The 22467-nt window shown below is 36.6% G+C and overlaps 1 protein-coding gene across 3 annotated transcripts in view; it reads right to left on the bottom strand.

Moving 5' to 3' along the window:
• Positions 1-22467, bottom strand: part of CDKL5 (cyclin dependent kinase like 5) — a 182815-nt gene that overhangs the window by 113499 nt on the left and 46849 nt on the right. For all 3 annotated transcript variants that reach the window (XM_067724514.1, XM_067724512.1, XM_067724513.1), the window contains 2 exons: positions 12292-12521; positions 9291-9325 (listed from right to left, as the gene is read on the bottom strand). In XM_067724514.1, the coding sequence (XP_067580615.1) occupies positions 9291-9325; positions 12292-12355 (99 nt within the window). In that variant the 5' untranslated portion in view covers positions 12356-12521. The remainder of the gene's footprint in view (positions 1-9290; positions 9326-12291; positions 12522-22467) is intronic.

Raw genomic sequence — 22467 nt, forward strand, 5'->3', positions numbered from 1 at the left:
TAAGATATGTATGTGAAAAACTAAATAACTTTGTTGAAAGAAATCAAAGAGAGAAAAATCAAATGGAGACATATTCTGTGGTCATTGATTAGAACACACAATATTGTTAAGATGTCAATTCTCAACTTGATCTACAGATTCAATGTGATCCCAATCCTAGCAAGCTATTTTGTGGATATCAACAAACTGATTTAAAAGATAAAATAGAAAGGCAAAAGACCTGGAATAGCCAACACAATACTGAGAAAGAACAACAAAATTGGAGGACTGACACTACCTGACTTTAAGACTTACTACAAAGCTACAGTAAATCAAGACAGTATGATATTGGTGAAGAATAGACACACAGATCAATGAAACAGAACACAGAACCCCAAACTAGACTCAACACAAACACAGCTGATCTTTGATAAAGAAGCGGAGGCAATCCAATGGAGAAAGAAGTCCTTTCAACAAATGGTTGAAATAACCTAATCAAAAAATGGGCAAAGGACTTGACTAGACATTTCTCCAAAGACATACAAATAGCCAAGAGCACATGAAAAGATGTCCAACATCACTAATCATTAGTGTCATGCAAATCAAAACCACAAAATGATACCATTTTACATCAACTAGGATGGCTACAATAAAAAAAAATAAGGAAACAAGTGTTGGCGAGGATGTGGAGAAATTGGAACCTTTGTACAGTGCTGGCAAGAATGTAAAGTGCTGCAGTCACTGAGGAAAACAGTTTTGTGGTTCCTCAAAAAAATTAAACACAGAATTACCATATACCTAGCTAGTATTTCCACTTCTTGCCGTATACCCCAAAAGAACTGAAAACGGGGACTCAAACAAAACTTGACCACAAATGTTCACAGCAACACTATTCACGATAATCAAAAGGTGAAAACAACCCAAATGTCCATCCACAGATAAATGGATAAACAAAATGTGATATGTCCATACAACAGAATATGACTCAGTCATAAAAAAAGGAATGAAGTAATGATACAGGCTACATGGATGAACCTCAAAAACATTACACCAAGTGAAAGAAGTCAAACTCAAATGGTCACAAATTGTATATGATTCTATTTATATGAAATATCCAGAATAGGTAAATCTATAGAAAAATCAGATTGGTGTTTGCCAGGGATAGAGAGAGGGAGAAACAAGGAGTGAGTACTTAATGGGTATGGGGTTTTCTTTTGGGGTGATAAAAGTGTTTTGGAACTTGACAGAGGTAGTGATTGTACAATATTGTGAATGTACTAAATGCTACTGAATTGTACACTTTAAAATGGTTGGTTTTACATTACGTGAATTTTACCTCAATTTTTTTTTAAAAAAGGTCACAACATTGTAAATCAACTATTCATCGATTAAAAAACAAAAAAAGAAGATGGGCCTATGAGGCTTACTTCCTGGCTCTACCACCTACTAACCTGTATGGCCTTCAGGAAATTAACCTATTATATTTGAGCATCAGTTTCCCTCATGTTAAAGGAAGGTAATTCTTTCTAACTTTTATAGTTGCTATGAGGATCTAAAGAGTAATGAAAATAAAGCACCTGGCATAGGACTTCCCTGGTGGCACAGTGGTTAAGAATCCGCCTGCCAATGCAGGGGGACACGCGTTCGATCCCTGGTCCGGGAAGATCCCACATGCCGTGGAGCAACTAAGCCCATGTGCCACAACTACTCAGCCTGCGCTCTAGAGCCCACGAGCCACAACTACTGAAGCCTGCACACCTAGAGCCTGTGCTCTGCAACAAGAAGCCCGCACACCTCAATGAAGAGTAGCCCCCTGCTCACAGCAACAAAGGCCCAACGCAGCCAAAAACAAATAAATAAATAAATAATTTATATTAAAAAAAAAAAAAGCACCTAGCATAGCACAATGCCTGGAAGTTAAGAGGTACTTGAAACAGAGATTATTACTATTGCTTCTTAACTTAATTTCTCATTTATGGCCACTTGAATTATATTAGGAAGCTATCTCAAGTTTTTTTGTTTCCAAAGAATTTAACTCTTCATATTTGTGCGAATGTCCTTCTCTTGAACTCAAGTAATCTTTCATAGTCTCAGTGGAGACTGTTTTCTTCTCTGTATTCATTTTGGATGAAAAGAGAGCTATTCAGGCCAGTGATGGAACACAGTCAGGGTGAATAGATTGTATGTGTCTCTGTATGCCCAGTTCCTAGCAAAGTCCACTTCTCCGTTCTGACAGTTGATCATGAACGAGGTAACCAATATAAAATTTCCTACTTAGCCAGCCAAAAGATTTACCCAAGCCCAGCTCAAGGGAAAAGTAATTTTCAGTGGAAGTTCCACACTTTATTAATTCTATTCCTCAGACTCCAAGAGCACCAAGGGCAAAGAGACAAACAGAAACTGAGATGGTTGGTCCACTGAGGCCACTATGCTGTTTCCACTGTATTCTCCTAGTTAGGGCTGCTCAGCATTAGAAGTCAGCAAACTTTTTCTGTTTAGGAAGGGCCACAAAATAAACACTGTATTTTAGGCTTTGTATGTCATACGGTCTCTGTTGCAACTACTTAACTCTGTCATTTTAGCGCAAAAGCATCCATAGAAAATACGTAAATGAACGAGTATGGCTATGTTCCATAAAATAAGTGGCGGGCCAGATTTGGCCCACAGGCACTCAATAGATTTTTCTTAAACAAATATTTGGTTGAATTTTACTTTGTAATACCATGCCTAGAACACAGTGCTTTAAGTACAGGAGGTAGAAAAAAATTTTAATTTGATTTTTTTAATTAAAATGCTTTAACATAGGAAACAAACCTTTAAATTAAGAAATAGTGGGCTTCACTGGTGGCACAGTGGTTAAGATTCTGCCTGCCAATGCAGGGGACACGAGTTCGAGTCCTGGTCCAGGAAGATCCCACATGCCATGGAGCAACTAAGCCCGTGCGTCACAACTACTGAGCCTGCACTCTAGAGCCTGTGAGCCACAACTACTGAGCCCATGAGCCACAACTACTGAAGTCTGTGCGCCTAGAGCCTGTGCTCCGCAACGAGAAGCCACCACAATGAGAAGCCCGCGTGCTGCAACAAAGAGTAGCCCCTGCTTGCTGCAACTAGAGAAAGCTCGTGCACAGCAACAAAGACCAAACACAGCCAAAAAAAAAATAAAATAAAAATAAATTTAAAAAAAAGAAATAGTAAAGCTCAAAAGCACTGCAGAATATGAACTATAGCTTCTAGTGGTATTTCATGGGTGGGTTACTTTTTATATAAAAATAGATCCCCACGTACTACTTTCCAGTTACTGATTTCAACAACTGATAAAGAGTTATGCTTAACTATTTAAAAGTGTCCACTATACGGGCATTTGTTGATCAGTTCTTTTTCTTATATTTCCAGTGAATATATATTTCAGGCTGTGTAGAAAAATGATTCACACTCATTTTTGGTTCCTGAAGTTTTAAAGTCACATTAAAGAACTAGTTAAATCCCTTAGGCAGAGACATTTATCAAAGACTAATGAAATTACTCATCTTAAGAAGATGTAGAAAGAATGTTCTCTCTCTCTCTCTCTTTTTTTAATATTTATTAATTTATTTATTTGACTGCTCCGGGTCTTAGTTGTGGTGTGCAGGCATGTGGGACCTAGTTCCCGGATCAGGGATTGAACCCGGGCCCCCTGCATTGGGAGCAGAGTCTTAACCACGGGACCACCAGGGAAGTCCCAAGAATGTTCTCTTAAAGAAGGAAATAATTATGTTTTATGATTGGCAGAAAAGGGGACTTTAAAGTCCATCTAGTGCTCCAGCCAACTCGTCCTCTAGACTGGGGGGCTGTGGAGTCGGGGGGGGGGGACGGGACTGAGTCACTATAAGAAGGACAAATGAGGTAAAGTCTTCTATGTAGACAATGCATGCAGAGCTAGTAGTGGGGCTAGTTCTAATTTGACCATTCCCTTATCTCATTTACTAAAAAACAAACAAACAAAAAAATCCAGATTAGGACGATGAGGATAAAGGCAACCAGGAAGCCTGCAAAAGCCCCAGATTCTTCTGGTTCCCTGAAGAAGTCAGACTCAACTGGAAATTGACACCTGAGCCATTGTTTCTTTTACTGATAACAAGACAACAGAAACATGGGTAGTTTTTCCTATATCAACAGACTAGCAGAATTGGAAATACAAAATATTATAGTACAAAGAAGTATGATTTTGGTGAGACTTCTGTCGTGTTCCAGAGACTGTTCTACAGTCAATTGGATCAGAAACAAAAACCCGGTCAAGAGAGGAAACCACACAGAAGTAATGGTTCTACATGAGTGCCTCTGTAAGAAGAGGCAGATGTTTTCCCCCATTAATGATTCCTACTATCTTTGTTCCTGACCTGAAGTCCAGTTTAATATTGATATCTCATTAATCTTCATAACCTGCAGTAAATTCACATAATTTCAGACAGTGCAATTACTTAAAAAAAGATTATGATAAAATAATCAATTAATACTGAAATACTTCCAGCTTCTTACAATCTTTATGAAAAACCCCAAGCCTCGCTATAATCTTCTTCAAACGCTAGGAATTTTGCACACAAAAGCAAGAAACCACATCTTATTTTTATTTAAATAAGGAGGAATAAGATGACAAAGTAAATAATATCCCATATATTCTGTTTCTCATTGTTGACATCTTTTTTAAGTTTTAAAAACTCTAATAACATGTAAAACCTAAAACTAAAAATTAAAGAAAAACATCTGTTTTATTTAATGTGGGCAACAACCTGAAAAAATAAGTTTATTTTGGTCTAGTAGAAAATAACTGTATGGTTTTAGATGGCAACTATAAATAATCTGTTAAATTGATAATGGTTCATTGACTTTTCCTCAAGCATCTTCTCAAAATAGTTTGATTAAAAAAAAGTAACCAAATCATCATTCAGCTTTTTGGTGAAAAAATAAAATTAATCTGAAAAAGAAAAATGGAATCATTAATCCAAAATGCATATTGCTTGCTAAAAATGAAGGCTTATAACAAAAGACAAATTTGTGAATATTAATAACAAACATCCAAAGAATGCCTTTTAGTAGGGGAAAATATGGGTATTCCTACCCAGAAAATATTTAATCAAATCTACTCTTCCTACAACTCTCAAAAGAGAAAAATGACACAATCCAGATCTTCTCTATCTACTCTCTCCTTACCCTCTTGCAATTTGGCATTAATGTATCATTTGACTTAAAGAAGTCATTAATAAATGGCATTCTTAAATGAAATGGATTTTCTCACCCCTCAATCCTTATCATTATGGATCTTTTTTATGGATTTTTAACACTATTGGTGAATACCATTTAAAAAAAAATCTTTCTTCCTTGCTTTCAAGAGGTCTACTCCCTCTCCTTTCAGTATGATCATTTTAAACACATCTTTCACTCTGCTCTGTACTCCCTCTTGGAAGGTTCATATCATTTCACACTTCCATCTCAGGTTCAAGGTAGCCATTTCTGGAGTCAGATCAAAGCCTGGTTTCGCCACTTATCAGCTGCATAATCTTGGCCCTGTTACATAGCCTCTCTCTGACTCAGTTTCCTCATATGTAAAATAAGGATGAGAGTGGGGATTGTGGGGATTAAATGTAAAACATCAAATAGAGTGCCTATCTACCATATATGGTAGATGCTCAATATATGGTATTTACTAGTATCAGGTTTGGTATTCTGTTGACATTTTATTCTTTATTATGAAAGCCAAACTCATTATCTCTCCCTCCAAACTTATACATCCTTTACAAGTTTCCCAGTCAGATAAATGATACCAATGCTTTTCCAGTTTACCACAAATCCTTGGGATCATCTTTAATCCCTCCACAGGGACCCACCACTGTGCAAAAGCTCTCTACAGTGTCCTTCCTTTTTGGTTCTGTAATTTAAGTCAAGTTTATCATTTATTCAATACTTACAGCTGTACCCCAGTACTGGATTGTTCACAGCTTTGTATAACTAGCTATTCAAGAGCATTCGTTACCTACTACTTCAAAACAAACAAACACTTCTCATAAGTCAACCCCAGCCATAGGAAAGGAACTACATGAATCAGCACTTCACTGTCCTAGGCTCAATTAGCATCAATCTCCAACCTCTCTCTATCCTCTCTCTTGCCTCAAGTTCTAATCGCATCTCCCTATTTCAACTCCATTCCATTCTCCCTACTTTGTTGTGAGGATGACCTTTTTGGGTTTCTGGGAAGAAAAGTGTACTGTAAAACATGCCTCCCCTCTCACAGGCACTTCAAAGCAGACACGTAAAGAAAAAGAAGATCAGCAATGCATATTTACAGGGCAAAGGTCCAAGCCAGAACTTCTTCCAAGTGCGAGTAATCATAAAGCTCCATAAAGAGTTTAATAGTCACTGCTAAGAGTGTTCATATACATGCCAATATGTATATATAACAATAAACAGAAGTTGTCAAAAAGAAAGTACAGTTACATTTTTCTTTTTTAATTGGGCAGCATTTATTTCAGTAAATTAAGGAGTATGATCTTTGGTCTGGAATAGCCCAACATCATATTATGTTCACAAAAGACAAGATATATCTGTTTATAAACATGACCTCTAAATTTCTTGCAACAGGACACAGATTAAAACAGTGACTTTCTTTCATACTTGTTCAAATACACCATATGCTAGGAATTATTTAGTTATATATACAATCATAGCCAACATTCTCAGAAACAGATCAAATTTATGCATGTGATCACATACCTGTGTAAGTAATCACAAGAGACCTGATTTATACATTTTTATAAGCATTTTACTAAAAATTTAAAAGGTATGCAAAATATATGGGCATGATCACTTTACACATAATAAGCACAAAAGGGAGGATTATATCCATTTTTGACTATGAGATTTCATAGTTATCCATTCGTTTGATCCTAATGGGTAAATCTTATCAGAAGCATCAAATTCTCTATTTTTGGACAGTGGGGTAAAGATCTGAAGGTCTGATTCTAGCTGAAAAAAGGGTATACTGTAAGAAGTCTAATGACTAAACAGTTGCAAATTCTAGAAAGAATTTTATATTACTCTGAGTTAGGTACTAATTTATGCTTCAAATTTTCCATCCAGTGCTATCTTTTTAGGTACATGAAAGGAAAAAGCAACGATACTCAGACAGGTGGTCTGTAGGGCCCTCATTTAGTGAAGGGCAGTAAAAAAGAGGTATTTTTTTTAGATGCAATCCCATTTGCAGCAATCTCACAGGTTATTTTTTTATCTATTCTTCTATCTATTCAGACAGACCATAAGACATATAAGGGCAAGAAAACTATGGTTTATTCATCCTTGTAACTCAAAATGCCTTGCACATGGCCACTAAGAATCAGAGTTCACGTTTAGAGTCGGTTTCCCAAGAGCAGAGATGCCTGTTCTCGTCCACTTTCACTCTGAGCCCATCTTGCTGGCACTAATAGTGTGTATTATGAGAATGAGGTACAGTTAACAAGCATGTTTTAACAAATGAGTAAACCAGATATATGGAAAGATAAAAACAATATATTCAACTAATAAACTTTATTTGTACATAAAAGGCAGGAGAGCTTAGATAAGGTCATGCATATGGCTGATTCTCTTTGTTGTGCAACGGAAACTAACACAGTATCGTGAAGCAATTATACTCCAATAAAGATCTATTAAAAAATTAAAAAAAATTTTTTAATTAAAAAAAAAGAAAGTATAGGGGAAAAGGTCACGGGAAGAAGTGTGACGACGACTGAGAGAAAATACTGTTGGAAGATTTGTCATTATATATCAGAAATCCCTGGGTTTTAAAATTCAAGGATTAAGACTAAGAACTGAAGCTTCCATTTGCTATGTTGTATCAATAGAGCCATAGTACAAAAAGGAGTATTATGTTCATTAAAGAGTCAAATTTAATTTGGACACTAACAACCTATTTCCCCTGAGTAGTATCTACCCAAGAATTTTACTTTTTTAAAGCTTCCTAAATTTATTTTAACTCAAGGCACCTCCTTAAAAGCACAGCACTTCACTAGAGAGCTTTCTATTTGTTTAATTTCAAACTGCAGTGATATTTCTTAATTAGGAATTTAAGGTGCTAAATTTATTTTGATTACATTTAATTTATTATTTTAAATTCTTAGTCATCCTGAATCAACAGCCAACAGTATTCAAACCATTTTTTTAGGATTTACTGGCAGAGATCTTCAGATAACTATTATCAACATAAAATAACTCAAACACCCAATTTCAAGAATAATAGAAAATTCTTTGAATTAAAGAGATTTGTGATGTAAAACCCAAAATACATCAACTGTCATGAAGCCTTAAATTCAAAATGTAAGTAATATTTTGTACAATGGGAAAGAAAAAGCAAACATAAAAATTATATCATCTTTGTGTGTGTGTGTGTATATACACACACACACATACATATATTATGACAGATTGACAGATTGAGAGTTTAAATTAAATGGCTTAGGCTAAATTGCTAAGCTCATCTCAGATATAAATTATATCATTATAAAATATCCCAAAAATCTTTAAACCTTGGTCTTAACAAATTATACACAAAATAGTATGAGGCCACATACTAATATTCAAACTAGGTATACCATAATAGAAAAATATTTAACCTAATGTTTGAAATTGTTACAGCTTCAACACTTGCCATCTTAACGGTAGTCTCTGAGTAAAACATGCTCAACACTGAGCAACACCTATGGAAACTTGAAATAATCTCCCTGAATAACTGGTGATTATTAATCATAGTCAAATAATCTATATATATAAGATTCATTTCAAGGCTGTTCAAGGGTGATCAACCACAGCTAACAGTCATAATCATACACTATTACCCCAAGCCCTATTTCATAACCAAACACCTATACACTACCCTTCAAAATCTGGATTCTGACCCAATAAGCAGTCTAAGTTATTGGGTCTACAAGAAAAATATTGACATGAAACTCCTCCTTGCTCTTAAGTACTTGAACATAAATTAAATCTGTCACTACTTTGATTTCTTCTCTACCATCTTTTCTCTCTCCCCATTAGGCAGCTTTTCACCTACACATAGGTCAGTTGAAAAAAAGAGCACATGACTGTAAAGAACTAACTACTTAATCATGATAAAGCTTACCCAAAGAAGTCTCTTTTTTCAGGGTTCCCATATTAATTCTCCTTTATTAAGCATCATCACCATCATAGCCAGTTTTAATTATATGCCCACATGCACAGAACACTACATTAGTTTCAAAACAGTTAAACATATATAGATATTTTCTTTTTAAAAATTATGTACTTGCCTTGTGTCTGCATTTAAGTACAACTCCATAGGCTCCTATAATAAAAAAAGAAGTAAACAATTAGGGGCACGTATACAAATTACAGCTCTTGGAGACTGTAGAATCAAAGTTCTATTATATTTACATTGGTTATCAATATATGGTATAATAATGATTCCTAAAACGATAATATTCTGCAGTGATAATGCAATGAGCCATATACAAAGAGAGCATGAATATTTATTATACATTTTTTATAAACCAAGAGTATAAGCAACCCATTTCCCCAACAAGTGCATATTCTTAAATGCTTCTCTTTTTAAAGAAAATTTCACTTTTCTTTTTTAAACTTAAGTTTAAAAATTTCTAGAGACAAGATTTGGACATAACAACTTTAAGAGTAAATTAAAATCACCTCAAAAGATTCTAGAGAACTCAAACTTTAAGAGTTAATGGTTTCACAAAGGTAGGCTCAAGCATGGAGCCTACCAAATATGTTCGCTGTCCTAGGAGACATTTAAATTCTCTTCTAAGATACTGGAATGTTTTCCCTGACTGGCAAAATAGTACAGGCCTCACCTCAGCATTCCAATCAATAACTAGTAGGAGTTGCTACATTTTTGCCATAAATATTAAAATCAAAGGCACCAGCAGAGGGGTCCAAGGATCTCTGGCCATTTATAGCCAAGCACTCCCACTTTCTTTGATATATTTCAAATGAGATACATCACTAGCTTTTGGGTTACTTATACTATTTACTAGCCAGTAAGCTGCTTCCTTAGAGGCAAAACACAGAGTTGACAGCAAGGAAATTGAGGCAAAAGTTATAATGTGAAAATATCTAATTAGGAGAATCAAAATATAATATATGATAACTGAAGTTTGTAGAAATGATTGACATTTACAGACAGGCAAAGCCCGTGTTCATCTCTGAGAAGAGGACTTCAGGGAGATGACATTAGGAAATGTGTCTCCAACAGAGCCTGGAGAGCCAGAATAAGTCTCCCTCACCCGGTAGAGATGGATGAATCTTATTATCACAGTTAGGATGAACCCAGCCATTACAGCCATCCAACTCAACTCCACAATCACCAGGCAATCATCCAATCCTCATTTAACTGCCCATGCTAGTTTTTCTGTGGGGTAAAAATGCACTGCTTAGGCTGCAGGGACATAGAGCTTGCTTGACAGTTTTTAATTACCTTAATATATATGTATTTCATAGTCAGAAAAGCATATGAGGTAGTTTACAAAGAAAAAAAAACATATAGCAATGATGGTTCTGACTACAATTTAAAACTGACATATTCTGATTTATATAACAGTCTGGTAGTTTTAGTTAATCTAAGCCGATCCCTGAGAAGATTATCACCTATGGGTATACTATGAAAAACAAGGCTATGATCCAGAAAATCTTAGGCCCAGAATCTGGAACATTCCAATCCTGTTACACCCAAGGAGCTGACCTTCTCCATCAAGTAGCTTTATGGCATGTCTCTATAATACTTTTGAAAAAACAAAAATAAAAATAATAAAGAAAGCAGGTATTATAAAATAATAGTAGATAACACATTGAAAATGAATTTTATCTACATAATTAATATCAATGAAAAACAGGAAAAGGAGTTGACTGGTGAAGGAAGAAGGATCCATTCTTTTTATATGGTTTCAAACTTCAGACCCTGAAGCAAACACGCAATGATTAGACAATATTTTAATTGTTTCTATTTATTTGAAAAGGATTTAACAACTTAGTATTAAAATCCAGAACAACTATCCTGTTGACATAGGTAAATTTTAAAACTTCTTTTGAAATTCAAAATATACTTGAAAATTCTGAAATATCAAGTTTTTGTAATATTTGCTTTAAAGATATAGATGCTAAGAAACCATAATTATAAATCACTTATATCGTGTTAACAGAATCATTTATCAAAATCTCCATAAAGTTATCTTTAAGCCAAGAGCAAAAATTACTAACAAGGGGCTTCCCTGGTGGCGCAGTGGTTGGGAGTCCGCCTGCCGATGCAGGGGACATGGGTTCGTGCCCCGGTCCGGGAGGATCCCACGTGCCACGGAGCGGTTGGGCCCGTGAGCCATGGCCGCTGAGCCTGCGCGTCCGGAGCCTGTGCTCCGCAACGGGAGAGGCCACAGCAGTGAGAGGCCCGCGTACCAAAAAAAAAAAAAAAAAACCTAACAAGGAAGAATCAGGAAGATTTATGAAAATGAATTACCATATTTCATCAAATTGGTATCACTGATTATAAGCATTAGTACTGCTAGTAAAGAAAAAGTGCTGTCAATCAAACCATGACATGCTACTGATTATAACACACATCTGATTTCAGAGATGTTAAAAAATGACCAAATTGGGCTTCCCTGGTGGCACAGTGGTTGAGAGTCCGCCTGCCAATGCAGGGGACACAGGTTCGTGCCCCGGTCCGGGAGGATCCCACGTGCCGCGGAGCGGCTGGGCCCGTGAGCCATGGCCGCTGAGCCTGCGCGTCCGGAGCCTGTGCTCCACAACGGGAGAGGCCACAACAGTGAGAGGCCCGCATACGGGGAAAAAAAACAAAAACAAGACCAAATGGTGTGGTTCAGAATTTATAAAATGTGGTTTGTTATTCTCAAAGACAAATAGAAGTTATTTATTCATTTATTTATCATGTATTAAGGAAAATTTGACATACAAATTTTAAGTTAGTCAAAATAAGCCTAGCTGACATAAAAAGTAAATGTAACCAAAAAAATGTAGACTAAAGAAATCATGATTGCTAATGAAAAGAATGAAATGAAGGCAGCCTTAAGAAATCTGATTTCTTAAACTTTAAAGGATTTTTAAATGTTATTAACGTTCAATTGGAGAATAAGACCCAAATAGTTTAATTTTACTTTTAATGTTTTACTCTTAGGCACATATGTGAATTGATAAAGGTTAAGTTAACAGAATCTGAATTAATAACTTTTTTGGTGGTAGGTATAATTGTACATTGCTCAAAAACTCAAGGAATGCTAAACTTACCTTCACCTACAACCCCAAGGATCTCAAATTTATTCATCACATTACCAATGTTAGGAATCTTCATGAAGACAAACTCCTCTTTTGATGCAAGCCACAGAACATGGCACCAAAAAAGAACTTCTAAGAAAGTTGTACAGTAAGTAGAACAAAAAATGTCCAAAGGAAGAAATTCTCACAGGTTGGCAGGAACTTTCACATATTTGTCCTAATGTGAAGTATTAAATGATTCCCTGAAAGAACAAACACAATTAAAAGTCATAAGTTTTATTTCTCAGTACTCTAATAAACTAACCAATCTTTTTGTACAGTTCTTTTAAAACCACATTAATGTTTCATATACTACTACTACTACTACTGCTACTGCTACTGCTGCTAATAATAATAGGAGGGAAGAACCCAAAATGAAACACAAATGAAAAAATGTACCTAACTATATTTGAAATGAATAATATAACTACACTGAAGGAGGCTGGGGGAAAAGAATTAACCCCAGGTAACTTCTGAAAGCAGTATTTTAACTACATACTCTTCTTGAACTAAAGACAAAAAGAAATATAAACAAATATTATACTCAGTTATTTGTTTTTACACAGAGATATGAAACTTTTTCATGTATATTCAAGATTGAGCAAATAAGTAAATACACTGTGGACAATGTGGGTTTGGTTTCATTCTTATAAAAGGAAGTTACAAAGATGACAAGGGGGAAAGCTTGGAAATAAGAGTTAACCATATAGGGTCAGTTCTTAATATAGACAGATGTAGAAATAGATATAAATGTGTATGTAAATATACATACACACATACATTCTTCCAAAAGGTAAAACATGAATCTAACCATAGGCAGCAACAGACAAGCCCGAACTAAGGGACATTCTACTCAATAACAGACCTGTATTCTTTAAAAACGTCTACATCATGAAAGACAAGGAACAACTGAGTAACTGTTCCAGAAAAGAAGATTAAGAGTCATGATAACTAAATATAATGCATGATCCTGGTTGGACCCTAGACAAGAAAAAAAATTTTTTGCTATAAAGGGTAACTGATAAAATTTAAATGTCTACAGATTAGATAGTAATATTGTAACAATGATAATTTTTTTTGTTTTGACAATAGTAAGGTGGTTACATAAAACAATGCTCTTGTTTTAAGAAATGACAAGATGGATGAAGGTGTTCAAAAGGTACAAACTTCTAGTAATAAAATGAACAAGTCCTAGGGATGCAATGTACAGCACAGTGACTATAGTTAATAATACTGTATTGTATATTTGAAAGTTGCTAAGAGAATAAATCTTAAAAGTTCTCATCACAAGAAAAAAATATGTTCCTATGTGCGGTGATGGATGTCAACTAGACTTACTGTGGTGATCATTTTGCAGTACATACAAATATCAAATCATTATGTTGTACACTTGACACCAATGTTATATGTCAATTATATTTTGTAAAATAAATAAATAAGGCATAGCCCAGATCTCTAGAATAAGAGTCTAATAAAAAGCTTAACCAGAAAAAAAAGAGGAAGAACACCAAAGTTTTTAGAGATAAAGCTTGCAACTTAAACCGTTCAGAAAAAAATATGTACAGTGTATGGAGGAAGAGAAAGAGAGAGAGAGAATGATAAAGCAAATACGGTAAAATATTAACATTTGGGGAATAAGGGTCAAGGGTCTAGGAAACAGGAAATCCTTTATATCATCTTTGCAACTTTAAATCTGAAATTATTTCAAAATAAGTTCTTTTGTTTCAAAAAAACCTATCTTTAAGAAGAACAGCTGTATCAATATATAATATTGGTTTAAAAGGAAGAAATAAATCTAAACCAGTAAAGAAATTTTTTTTGCTGCCTATGAAATTTGAAACTTTTAAAATATATGAGTACCCCATGTGGTGTAAAGTACTGACACGGAAAAGTGTGCCGTTCTGTACACTAATAGTAGGAATGTAAACTTTCTAAAGAGTAAAATGTCCATAATTAAATGCTTTTTAAAAGTTCATATCTTGATAAAAGTATGACAAAAACATACAATATCATTCTTAAATGTAGAATTTTTAGATAGTCCCTTTAAAAATTAAGAACGTGAGAAGAAGTCCTACTATTAATACTTATTAACATTACTATTAAACATTTTCCTAGTGGGTTCCAGACAGCTCAGTAAAATAAGAAAAAATAAATGAATAAACTATATAGGACTGGAAAGAGGAAAAGGTAATAGAATTTACAGATATTATTGTCTACATAGACAATTCAAAGGAATCTACAAATTATTAGAATTATAAGTGTTAACAAGGTAGCTAAATATAAGCTCAATATACAAATATCAACTGTATTTGTAAACATCAATATGAAACAGAAAATGTAATTTTTAAAAATCATCTTTACAATAACAAAAATGGCACTTAGGATTTAACATAAAAGACACTCAAGACCTCTATTCATATATATATATATACACACACATATACACACATAACATATATAGATCACACATATATGTGTGTGCGTGTATGTATATATATATATATATGTAAACTTTATTCAAAGGCATTAAAGACGCATATCAATGAAGTTATCCCAATTTTAAGGCTAGAAAATTCAATACTATAAGAATATCAATTGTCTCCATATTAATCTATACAGTCAATGCAATTCCAATCAGAATCCCAAGAGGGTTTTCTGAGGAATTACAATAATCTGATTCTAAAATATATATGGAAGAGCAGAATTCCAAGTACAGCCAACACCCTCCCGAATAAGAAAAATAAGAAGGCTCAGCTTTGAGGGGAGGATCCGGCAAGATACTCTCTACCAAATATACTGAGGGTTAGAATTGAGCTATAGGACTTCCCTGGTGGTGCAGTGGTTAAGAATCTGCCTGCCAATGCAGAGGATTCAAGTCCTGGTCCAGGAAGATCCCACGTGCTGCGGATCACCTAAGCCCGTGCGCCACAACTACTGAAGCCCGGGCACCTAGAGTCTGTGCTCCTCAACAAGAGAAGCCACCGCAATGAGAAGCCCGCGCACTGCAACGAAGAGTAGCCCCCGCTCTCCGCAACTAGAGAAAGCCCGTGCACAGCAACAAAGACCCAACGCAGCCAAAAATTAATTAATTAATTTTAAAAAAAGAATGAGCTATAAAAATTAAAACAGGGTGGTCTTGGCACAGAGATAGACAAAATTAGCCAGTGGAACTTATATGAGAGCTCAGAAGTAGACCGTACGCCAAAATCCCTACAGCTCCAAACCCACCTCCATGTCACTTCTCTGCTCAAAACCCTCCAGGGGCCTCCCATATCATTAAGAGTGAAAGTCAAAGTCCACATAAGCCACCAGGTCTTAACCTCCTCTCTCCTCTGATGTCATCTCTGACTCTTCTCTCCCTTGGCTTGCTCCACTCCAGCCACACTGACCTCCTTCCAGCTCAATATATAACAAAGTCACAGTTGTCCCTAATGCTAAATATTTGTCACTCTAATATTTACTTTAGGTCAGATTCTTATTGTCTGATTTTTCATTCAATATTTACCAAAAAATGTTTTTGAAAAAAGGCAAGAGAAAGCAGACACTATACTTATTGTAGAAAACAACTTTAATTCAATGGAATCACAAATTTTTAAAGGATGACTGTGACATCTAGAGAAAATAATGTCACAATTTCAAAAGAAATAAACATTTATTCTATTCATTCATTTATTAAACAAAAAATTACTCACTGCCTAACATGATTCAAAGAATGGGTAAATAAGACACACGAGACAGTGGTGAACAAGATAGGCAAGGTCCTTGCCCTCATGGAGCTTCACATGTTACTGAGGGAGGAAAAAACTACAAGATTATTATCATATAGTGATACATGTTATGAAGGGAGAAAAAAGGAGTGATTACCCAGACAGACAGCCCCCTCTCTAAAAAGGTGACATTTGAGGTGAAATATCAATAACAAGAACGAGCCAGCCATATGAAGATCTAAGTCAGTCACATTCCAGGTAAAAGATGCTCAGAGTGTTTCTGAGAATAAATCATTCTTTCATTTTCTACGGCTGATTTGGAAGAACACCCAGGAAACATTTAAATATTCTACTCTCTGTCCATAATGGTATGGCTAATTTCAAAGGAAACTAGAGATAAATATTAAATTATTCCTACTAAGAGACTCAGCACCCCCAAAAGTTCTGTATGTAAGTATATATATAAAGAACATTTGGTCCCACCTATTCTCTATGGAAATCAAAACCGACTAATGCAAACTGGGAATTAGAATTTAAATGTGTGAGTAAATATATAACATAGGTGTCAAGAACGGTCTTTTAACTACCAGTATTCATACTGAGGAAAAAAATTTATGCCAAACTGGATTTAACTACCATTTTACATGAATAACGCTGATTAATTTTTTTTTTTTTTGCGGTACACGGGCCTCTCACTGTTGTGGCCTCTCCCGTTGCGGAGCACAGGCTCCGGACGCGCAGGCTCCGGACGCGCAGGCTCCAGACGCGCAGGCTCAGCGGCCATGGCTCACGGACCCAGCCGCTCCGCGGCATATGGGATCTTCCCGGACCAGGGCACGAACCCGTGTCCCCTGCATTGGCAGGCGGACTCTCAACCCCTGCGCCACCAGGGAAGCCCCTGATTAATTTTTTTAAGGCAGAAAAACTCAGACACTTCAGCTTCAAGTAACTAAATGACTTGGATGAAATGTCCCTTTGAGGACAAATACAAATGCTGGAGGTAATACTTTTAAAGAACAGCCTAAAAATCCCCAAAGACTTAACAAGATTATGAAGAATTACCTGGCTGAAATCAAGGCAAAAGAATAGAACCCAGAGAGGTAATCCAAATCACCCAAAACAGTTTTAGCTCACAGACACTTGAAGGAAGATACAGAAAAAATGGGAGAAAAACAGACTTGCTCTTGAAACCTTTATAAATCCAGGGGCAAAAAGGTCAAAGGCAAAAGTGTTTCAGGGGCTTCCCTGGTGGTGCAGTGGTTGAGAGTCCGCCTGCCGAGGCAGGGGACACGGGTTTGTGCCCCGGTCCGGGAAGATCCCACATGCCGCGGAGCGGCTACGCCCATGAGCCATGGCCGCTGAGCCTGCGCTCCGCAACGGGAGAGGCCACAACAGTGAGAGGCCCGCGTAACGCAAAAAAAAAAGGGTTTCAAAAAAAATGGTACAGATGAACCGTTTTGCAAGGCAGAAATGGAGACACAGATGTAGAGAACAAACGTATGGACACCAAGGGAGGAAAGCGGGGGGGATGAATTGGGAGATTGGGATTGAGATATATACACTAATATGTATAAAATAGATAAGTAATAAGAACCTGCTGTATATAAATAAATAAATAATTTTTTAAAAAGCGTTTCAAAAGAAGGAAGTACGATAAGCACCACTCACTTGGAGCTGAAACCCCAAAGAGCTATACTCCTTGGTAAAGGAAACCAGAAAAAAAATCAGTCCCAGGACAGACTTGAATTACAGCTTTATGTCACCTGAGTGACCTAAATAAACCTCTAAGTGTACCCTGGATTGAGGTGGTCCCACATTCAGATTGTTAGTACACAGTTGTCTGGTTGAAAGGGGTGGCGGCAGGCAGTGGGGGCAGGAGTCTGCAGGAAGGTAACATGAACCTAGGCATCACAACATTGTTACAGATAATTTCTTGTTTACATCGTGCAGTACATAATCAAAGATAACCAGATACACAAAGTAATAAGATACCATTAACAAGAACTAACAGAAATGACCAAAACAGAAAATGACCCAGAAAGACTTATAATATCAGAATTATCAGAAATAGCCTATAAGACCACTATAGGGTTGAATTAATAAAAGCCCAAGGGTTGAACATTTTGACAGAACTGGAAGGTCCAAAAGGCAGAAGAACAAATTGGAAAAATAAATTATAATTCCAGAACTGGAAAATAGAATACCACCAAGGGAACTCAACAGACAGTATAAAGAGAAAAAGTATCATGATACGTAAGATTTTAAACATTTTTAAAACTTGAGCAAATGAAAATAAAAGGATAGCAAAGAACTGCAGAATATCATTTTTTCCCCAAGCACACACATAACATTTACAAAAACTGATAAAGTGCTAGGCCATAATGCGGTTCAAAGCAAATTACAAGGATTTTAATCCAAGGATGATCTCTCTCCAAAATGCAAGTATGCAAGAAATTAGTCACAAAAGAAATAACTAGGAAATATTCATGTTTAGAAATTAATACATTCTTAAAATAATCCATAAGTCAGTCAAAGAAGAAACCATAACAAACATTTAGAAGTAACAAAAATAGGGACTTCCCTGGTGGGGCACTGGTTAGGAATCCACCTGCCAATGTAGGGGACACAGGTGCGAGCCCTGGTCCGGGAAGATCCCACATGCTGCAGAGCAACTAAGCCCATGCGCCACAACTACTGAGGCTGCGCTCTAGAGCCTGCGAGCCACAACTACTGAGCCCACGTGCCACAACCACTGAAGCCCGTGCACCTAGAGCCCGTGCTCCACAACGAGAAGCCACCGCAAGGAGAAGCCCACCCACCACAACGAACAGTAGCCCCTACTCACCACAACTAGAGAAATCCTGTGTGCAGCAACGAAGACCCAACGCAGCCAAAAATAAATAAATAAATACATTTATTTTTTAAAAATTAGACAATAAAAATTAAAAAAATACAAATTCATGGGAAGAAGCTAAAACAATGCTTAGGGAGGGAATTGAAAGCCTCATACATGCGTATATCACAAAATATAAAAAAATAAACTAAGCATCTATCTCGAGAGGTTTTAAATAAAAGAACAGCAAACTAAATCCAAAGAAAGTATAAAGAAAGAAATAATTAAGAGCAGAAATTCATGAAATAGAAAACACACAGAATTAAAGAGGTCAAAAGAGCTGGATCTTGGAAATCAACTTTGGAACTAATCAAGGACAAAAGAGAACTCAGCCCAGTCAACACACGGGATTCTAGCTTTATGCTATCCTGAGCAGAGAACCCAGCCACACCGTGCCAGACTTCTGACCTAGAGAGCTGTGAGCTAATATATGGGTGCTGTTTTAAGCCACTAAGCTTGTGGTAATTCATCACAAACAACAGAAAACTAATAAAACAGTATTATTTCATTTATATACAGTTTTAAAACAGGCAAAGTTGAATTACAAACTATATTGTCTAGGCATGCATATATAAGTGGTAAATCTATTAAAAAAATAAGTGACCAAGGAAGTGTTTCTTTTAAAAATGAGGATATTTGGACTTCCCTGGTGGCCCAGTGGTTAAGAATACTCCTGCCAATGCAGGGGACACGGGTTCGAGCCCTGGTCCGGGAAGATCCCACATGCCGTGGAGCAGCTAAGCCCGTGCACCACAACTACTGAGCCTGCGCTCTAGAGCCCGCATGCCACAACTACTGAGCCTGCACACCTACAGCCCATGCTCCACAACAAGAGAAGCCACCGCAATGAGAAGCCCGCTGACCGCAACGAAGAGTAGCCCCCACTCGCTGCAACTAGAGAAGGCCCGCGCACAGCAACAAAGACCCAACGCAGCCAAAAATAAAAGTAAATAAATAAATTTATTTTTAAAAAATAAATAATTAAAATAAAAATGAGGATATTAATTATCTCTAGGGAGGAGTTGAGATTGATAAGAGATACAAAGGAGGGCTTTCTGGGGCACTGGTAATGTTCTATTTCTTGACTTGAGTGAAAGTTAGATAGACATTCACTAAAGTGTAAATTTGTTTTACGTATTTCTATGTTGTTATATTCCACAATAAAACAAGTTTTTAAGAAGTCAGAGAGTAATTCTGATAATGACACCATACATAAATAGTTCCGTGGTCATTTATATGGAGGCAAAAGATAATTTTTATCAAAGATAAAGCATTTCAATATCATATTAACCAAAAAAGTTTACCTATCTCTCTCCAGACTCCACATATTGCCGTGTGTCTAGTGCTGGGTATCAACAACAAAACCAAAAACTCCCAGTGATGGATAACCTGGATGATGACCACACTCCAAAACCATGCCAGAGGAGGAGCTGGTGAGGAAACTGGGCAAAATAGGCCTCAATGAGAGATGACTGGCATCCCAATGTGTGAAGACTCTTTGAAAAAGAGGGAGTAGAGCAGGTGATTTGGGTTATTTCAGGGGGAATACCTAAGATCAGTGGTAGAAGTGAAAAGGAGACAGATGTCAGCTCAGTAGTGATTTGGACAATGATGAACCATCAATGGTTACTCATTCATTCTATAAATATCTTTCAGATCCTACAGTGGGCCAGCCCACCACAGATGCTTCAGGATACAGCAATGAACAACACAGACAGAGCCCCTGCTCTCATGGAGCCAATGAGGGGAGACAGACAATAAACAGACAAACACGATCATTCCAGACAGTGACAATTATTATGAAGGAAAGAAAACAGTCTTATGATAGAGAGTTTTGGAGACTGAAAAGGCGGGGTAAGTAGATAAGGTAGTCTGGGAAAGGTAGTCTGAGGAGGTAAAATTTGATCGAAATCTGTTTAATGTAAAGAAGCCAGCCATGGGAACAGGGATGTGAGAAGAGCGTTCAAGGCAGTACACAGTCTTAGAGAGCCTGATAAATACAAGGAACAGAAAAGATCTGTAATCCGAAGCACAGCACACTAGAAGGGGACCTGCAGCGGGCAGGAAGAGCCCGCTGGAAGCATTCTGGCCTGGCCGTGGTATTAAAGAGTTGTGTACTAAATTAGATGTCCTCTAAGGTCCCTTCCAACAAAAAGACTGTAAGAATCTCTCAAAAATGGTTTGAGTTTCCGATTACTAACCATTAACTTTGTAAACAAACAACAGAATGCTTTTTAAAGTGGACTTGTCTTGCACTAAGAAAGACACCTAGAATTAAGCAATCTTGTCTCTGCATTGGCAAGCAGGTACCTACAAGAACTGACAGAAATGTAAGGCTTATAATTTATTTCATAGATTATTAGTATTGAATTTAAGAGCTGCCTGAGCCTTGAATGTTTCCTCTGTTGCTGAAATTATAATCTTCATCTCAACGGTTCTTTTCTTCTTCCCAAAGAAAGTACAAAATCAGTTGAATCATGAGTTTTGTTTTTGTTTCTGGCATTGTTTTTATACATACAAATGAAAGAGCCATTTTGTCACTGAAATTGGATAGGAATGAATTTGGTACATGACAAAACTTCTGCTATAATAAGAGAGTTCGAATGGTTTGAAAGCATCTTAAAACTTGTGATCCATGTACGGAAAGAAATCATTTCCGTGGAAAGCACAGCCTTATGAAAAAAACATCCTACTCTCTTGCAGAGAATTCTCCATGTTGACTCTAAGTGAGGAGATAATGCACTTCTCACTCCTATTTAGTTTTCTTCCTTCATGGGACCACCTGACGTATTTAACAGGATCTTCATTTTGCTTTATTCCCCCAATAGCGAAGAGTAATTTGATTCATCAATCCATTCTCTATAATTCAGTTTCCATTAAATCAAACTGATACTTGAGTATCATGAGTAAAATACACACAGTTTAATAGCATAAAAATTTCAAACTATGAACAAATGTAGGGATACCAAGGGGGAAGGGGGAGCAGGATGAATTGGGAGATTGAGATTGACATATACACACTGCTATACGTAAAATAGATAACTAATGAGAACCTACTGTATAGCTCAGGGAACTCTACCCATTGTTCTGTGGTGACCTAAATGGGAAGGAAATCCAAAACAGAGGGGATATATGTATACATATGGCTGTTTCACTTTGCTGAAACTGACACAGCAGTGTAGAGCAACTATACTCCAATTAAGTAAATAAATAAATAAATTTTTAAAAATTTGAAACTGTGAATCATGTAGGTTGCCTCCGCACCCTTTACTCTTAGAATCCTTCCACAAGGTAGGAAATCCAGTCAATGTATCTCCTACCCAGTTACCTGATATTTCTCCCAGCACTGCCAACCCTACTAAACTCCCAGCCCTTCCTGAGTATCTGAGGGCCTCACGGTTCAGAGAGAAAAAGAGAACTAAACTGGGATCAGAGAAATTCAGAGTTCACACTAACACTGTACTATTTAAGATACACTATTGGTGTAAAAGGTTTTCAAAGCACTTGCATGAAAATGTATCAATTTTATCATGGTTTCTATGGGATAAT

This window comes from Pseudorca crassidens, chromosome X, assembly GCF_039906515.1.
Source record: "Pseudorca crassidens isolate mPseCra1 chromosome X, mPseCra1.hap1, whole genome shotgun sequence".
Lineage (NCBI taxonomy): Eukaryota > Metazoa > Chordata > Mammalia > Artiodactyla > Delphinidae > Pseudorca > Pseudorca crassidens.